We start from the raw sequence: 4,835 nt of genomic DNA, 5'->3' as shown, positions 1-4,835 counted from the left end.
CCTCTCATTTTCACATCCTCCAGGCGAAAAAGATGGGTGGTGCGCGAGGTGATGCGTCACAACGCTTGAGTATACAAGATCGGCCCTTCCGCCATTCTCACAGTGGATCACATCATTCATTATGTGGATCTTTGGATTAGGCTGGAGCAGTTCCAATTTCGCAGGGACGTTGAAGACGATATTTCTTGGAAGTTTGAGGCAAATGGAGAGTACTCTGCGACGTCGTCTTACAGGATTCAATTCCTGGGATCCACGTCCACCATCATGAACAAACCATTTGGACAGTTTGGGGCCCTCCCAGGGTTAAGTTCTTCTCCTGGTTGGCACTTCATGGTAGGATCTGGATGACGGACAGACTACAAAGGAGAAGATGGGACAATTATGGCCTTTGCACACTGTGCAAGTGGGCCAACGAGACTGCCCCACACCTATTCTACAAATGCCGGTTCACATGCATGTTTGGAGGATGGTGAGGGATTGGCTAGGGCTTGGAGCGCTTGAGATGGACCGATGGGGGACCAAGCAAAACGTATATGGTGGACCAGCATGTCCCGACCAAATACCGCAAACCGGAAGGCGATGGATTCCCTCACCATGCTTGTGTGTTGGATCATCTGGAACAAGGAATGCTAGAGTTTTAAGGAAAAAATCGACGCCGTCTTTTTACCTCCTAAAAAAGCTTATTCAAGATGAGGGCAAGCTTTGGGTCACCACGGGAGCTACACACTAGAGCAAGATCATGCCGTGGGAGTAATTCCTTATATAATTTACCTTTGACGTGCTATGTTGTGTAGCCTATAACATGTACTTTTCAAAAGAATGCGGTGTTTTGGTGCCCAGGCTCATCTGCACCCGTCCAAGAAAAAAATCACAGAAAATTCAGAAAAAATCAAAAAAATCTAATCTTTTTTTGCATGGTAGACAATTTATCACGTGAGGTCCGCTCAAAATTTTAGCTCATTTGGACTTTTGAGAAGCTCTCAGCAAAAAAGACAAATCGGGTCAGAACAATGCATAAACAGTAAACATTTTTATAGACCCCGGATTTGTCTTTTTTGCCGAGAGCTGCTGAGATGTCCAAATGATTTGAAAATTGAAGCGTACCTCACGCATCAAATTATCTACCACACAAAAAAATTGGAATTTTTTGAATTTTTCTAGTATTTATTTTGATATTTTTGTAAGGGCAGGTGCAGCTGAGCCTGGGCTCAGAAGTGGATTACTGTTTTTAAAACTCCTGTATTAATGAAAGAGGCAAGCCTTTTGCCTCGGTTTAAAATATAATAATACCCTTAAGACAACCAACACATCTGTCTGCCTGTTGTTTTAGTATGCAATGTATCCCAGCTAACTAAGTTTTTGTCAGCAAAAGTTGCTACCATCAGATGATTTGTTTCACAACTTTTTAATGTGGTTGTATCAGCTCAATATAACGACTAAACTAAAATGTTCTGTTATCGCAAAAGGTGAGGCCATGTACTTGGTGAAAGGGCGACACTTAATTCCAGAGCAACGGCTTGGCATTTTATTTTATTTTTGGATTATGGCTCGGGATAATTTGACCTCGCGTCGATCCTGTCCATGGTGGTACTAGATTTCGTGCTATCGCATCTTTGGATATTGTCGCCCGAGAACATTGTCATGAGTGGTGTTGGATTCGTTTACTTACGTGCTAAACTATGTACGCACGTGCGGCATCACTTTTACGTCCCCTGATTGAGTTGATGAAATGACACCACGCACATATGCAAATGCGCCGTGATTCAAAATAGTACAGTAACAATAATGCACAACGCAGTGGGCGAATGCGATCCTTACACGTACGGCGACAAAACCCAATGATTTCCTCCCCTGCCCTGCATCTGCATGCACACCACGAAGCTCGTACGGCCGGCCGGCCGGCGACCCATCGCCTTTTCCTATTTCGCGACACCGGAGCTCCATGCCTCTTTTGGACAGCATTCATCTCGCACCTACGCAACGTTAGGTGGTCGCAGTACGCACCCCATGACAACCAGCGCAGCCGTAGCATATCAGCAGTGCCGGTACAGTGCAATATTCCCCGGGCGTACAAGCCAAACGGACGAACGAACGAACGGTCTGCCCAGTCAAACGAAGGAGCGAAGCTAAGCTGGGCACAGTGAGGTGTCAGGCGCCCCATCTGCGACTGCATCCGCCCCATCAATTCGCCGTCGAGCTCGCACAGTGGCGGAACTCGGGAGAGGTACGGCGAGCGACACACGGCCATGAGCCGCGTAGATACTCCACAGTGGCGGTGCATTGAGTTGGATGGGTTGTAGCATGCCACTGATTACTTGATATGCCTATCTAGCGACCACACACCTGCACGGTGCAAATTGCTTACAGGGACGAAAAGCAGGGGAGATATCCAGGGTGAGTAGCATCTAGACATACATACATACACATCTGGTAGTAACTGCATGTGTGCATGATAATATCCGAGATGAGATGGCTGGTTCTCGATCGCCATCCGCGTCGCATCTCTCTTTTCTGTCTCGTCGATTCGATAGGTGCCGTGGTGGATCCATTGGCTCACAGCCGCCCACCATTTTCTCTTCTTTTCTTCTCTACCAGAAAAAGGAAAACAAACTACTAGTAGGCTCCTACAAAATCTCGACTGCTAAATCCAAAACCTTCCTATCTAAACCCCTAGCTTAGCTCTAGCTCTCTCTGGCTGGTCTGGTTACGGTCGCTGCCGAGTCAATCAAACCTCTCTGGGGTCCACGAAGATGGACTGCCCGGGCGCCGACTTGGCCCAATCCCAGCCGTCCGCGCCGGACTCGCCGCCTCCCAGCCGCTTCATGCACCACAGGTCCTCCGCGCACGACAGGCTGCGCCAGTGCGGCAGCCGCCGCCGGAGCGGGTCCAGCGCCGCCACCTCCACCGCCACGGCCGCCGCCCTCCCCCGCGCCCTGTTCACGAACGACACGTACAACGCCTTCGCGGCCAGCGCGGCGTCGTCGCCCTCGCCGCCCAGGCCGTACGCGAACCAGCCCGCGAACGGCCGGAAGAAGTCCGGGACGGAGGGCACGCGCATCCACTTGGCCGCGCGGTCCAGCGCCCTGCTCGCGGCAGCGGCTGCGCGGCGGAGGCGCGAGGCCCCGCGCATCTCCAGGCGGAACACGCCGCCGCAGTCCCACAGGCTCGCCACGGCCCACGACGCCGGCGGCGAGGCCAGGAAGTGCTCCACCCCACGCCACTTAAAACCTTCGTCCACGACGGCCAGGAAGGTGCCGAGCGAGAGCCGGTTGGCGAGGACGGCGCCGATGTCGGCCGGGAAGAGCTCGACGTGGCCGAACCGGCGGCGGTACAGCTGCTCGGCGTCGCGCGCGTCCAGGGGCAAAACTGCCGCGCGGCGCGGGGCCCGGAGGCGGTGCGCGTGCACGGGGTGCACGAGGAGCGACGGCGTGCGGAACTTGGAGTAACCGCACCGCCCGGTGAAGAGCTGCACAGACGCTTCGTTGGACTTATCCGTGGCCATGTACGCGTACTCGGCGCCCATCAGCGCGAACCACCGCTCCAGATGCCCTACCAGCCGCAGCGCCACGCCCATCCTCCTGCAACCGCCGATCACGCGCGACGCCATTAATTAGTACGTAATTCTTGGCCACGCACACGCCGAATCAATGCCACAGTGTAGTGTCACGGACGGGGAGAAGATGAAATCAATTCAAGTCAAGTCAATTCAATTGTGTTATACCTGTGGGATGGTGAGACGCGGAGGCCGAGAATGTAGCCGACGCTGGCGAAGGCGGGCGCGCCGGGGCAGCTCTTCCCCGTGGCCACGGACTTGACGGTGCCGCGGATGAGGCCGACGATCCGGCCGGGCTGGGCAGACGTCTCAGCTACCTTCCATGTCAAAATCAACACAGTTGAGGATTAAAGCAACCCACTACCAGCTGCAATCGATTGAAATCAGCACGCTGCTCGCCCGCCCTCGCAACGTGTAACTGTGCAGCAGCAAGCGACGATGCACAGAGGTACATATAGGGCAGCAGGCACTTACCAGCATGAGGTAGGCCGGGGAGTGGCGAATGCGGGCGACGGGGTCGCCGAGCAGGTCGGCGTGGAGCGACATGCCGCCGGGCTGGCCGACCTCGCACTCGCGATCGACGGCCTCCGTGCCGGCGCGGTCCGTCGACGGGCTGTACTCCCGGATGATCACCCTTGGCTTCCCCTCTGCGTCTTCCATGGCGCTCAATCCCGACTGTACGTAACCGTATACCGTACGTATCCCTACGACTCACTCATCCACAGCCAGCTTCACCCGATCTGCGGTCATGTCGTCGATAGGCCGGCTGGGGAGCGGGGAGGAGAAGAGGAGAAAGCGGCGCGTGGATGCAGTCGCAGGGAGGGCGGAGCAGTTAGCGCGCGTATATATAGGGGCGGAGCCTCCGTTTGAATTCTTTTCCTATCCTTGGCCTCCCCGCACCCATAATCTCTAAAAATTCCTATCGCTTGGCCTCCGCGGTTGGCAGACCGGAATTAAAAACCGAAGAGGATTTCGGGGGCCTAAAGCTAAAATAATAACTCACGCGCGCGCTGATCGCTCCTCCTAAACGGCGTGCTGAACCAAAAAGAAAAACTGCAGACATGCTTAGCCGTCGCGCGACTGGAAAGGCGGCGATCAAGCGGCAGGAAGCATATGACTGACAGAGGGCGAAAAGAAGAGGCCCGACCCGAACGGGCCGCCCCGCCTTTTGGTTTTCCCAGCGAGTGGAGCCGCCGCCGTCGTAAAAATAAAAATGGGTCGTCTCAAGAGTGGAGCACATGATTGGGGGGGTTTACGGCAGCGGCGTTTAAGGCGCCGTGAA

The 4,835-nt window shown here is 54.6% G+C and overlaps 1 protein-coding gene across 1 annotated transcript; it reads right to left on the bottom strand.

The window, feature by feature from the left end:
* Nucleotides 1–2,456: 2,456 nt before the first annotated feature.
* LOC123100183 (probable N-acetyltransferase HLS1) lies at nucleotides 2,457–4,353 on the bottom strand. The gene is made up of 3 exons (XM_044522147.1): nucleotides 4,028–4,353; nucleotides 3,722–3,870; nucleotides 2,457–3,578 (listed from the first exon to the last, which is right to left on the bottom strand). The coding sequence occupies exons 1-3, from the start codon at nucleotides 4,211–4,213 to the stop codon at nucleotides 2,726–2,728; spliced, it is 1,188 nt and encodes a 395-aa protein (XP_044378082.1). The 5' UTR covers nucleotides 4,214–4,353; the 3' UTR covers nucleotides 2,457–2,725.
* Between the last annotated feature and the right edge of the window lie 482 nt (nucleotides 4,354–4,835).

The sequence above is a fragment of the Triticum aestivum genome, chromosome 4D (genome assembly GCF_018294505.1).
Source record: "Triticum aestivum cultivar Chinese Spring chromosome 4D, IWGSC CS RefSeq v2.1, whole genome shotgun sequence".
NCBI classification, from domain to species: domain Eukaryota; kingdom Viridiplantae; phylum Streptophyta; class Magnoliopsida; order Poales; family Poaceae; genus Triticum; species Triticum aestivum.
This window is presented reverse-complemented; position numbering and strand designations above follow the sequence as displayed.

Coding starts and splice junctions, on each gene's coding strand:
- LOC123100183 (XM_044522147.1), bottom strand. CDS start 4,213: ATGGAAGACGCAGAGGGGAAGCCAAGGGTGATCATCCGGGAGTACAGC. Junction 3,871..4,027: donor CCCCGGCCTACCTCATGCTG/GTAAGTGCCTGC, acceptor TTGACATGGAAG/GTAGCTGAGACGTCTGCCCA. Junction 3,579..3,721: donor CGCGTCTCACCATCCCACAG/GTATAACACAAT, acceptor CGGCGGTTGCAG/GAGGATGGGCGTGGCGCTGC.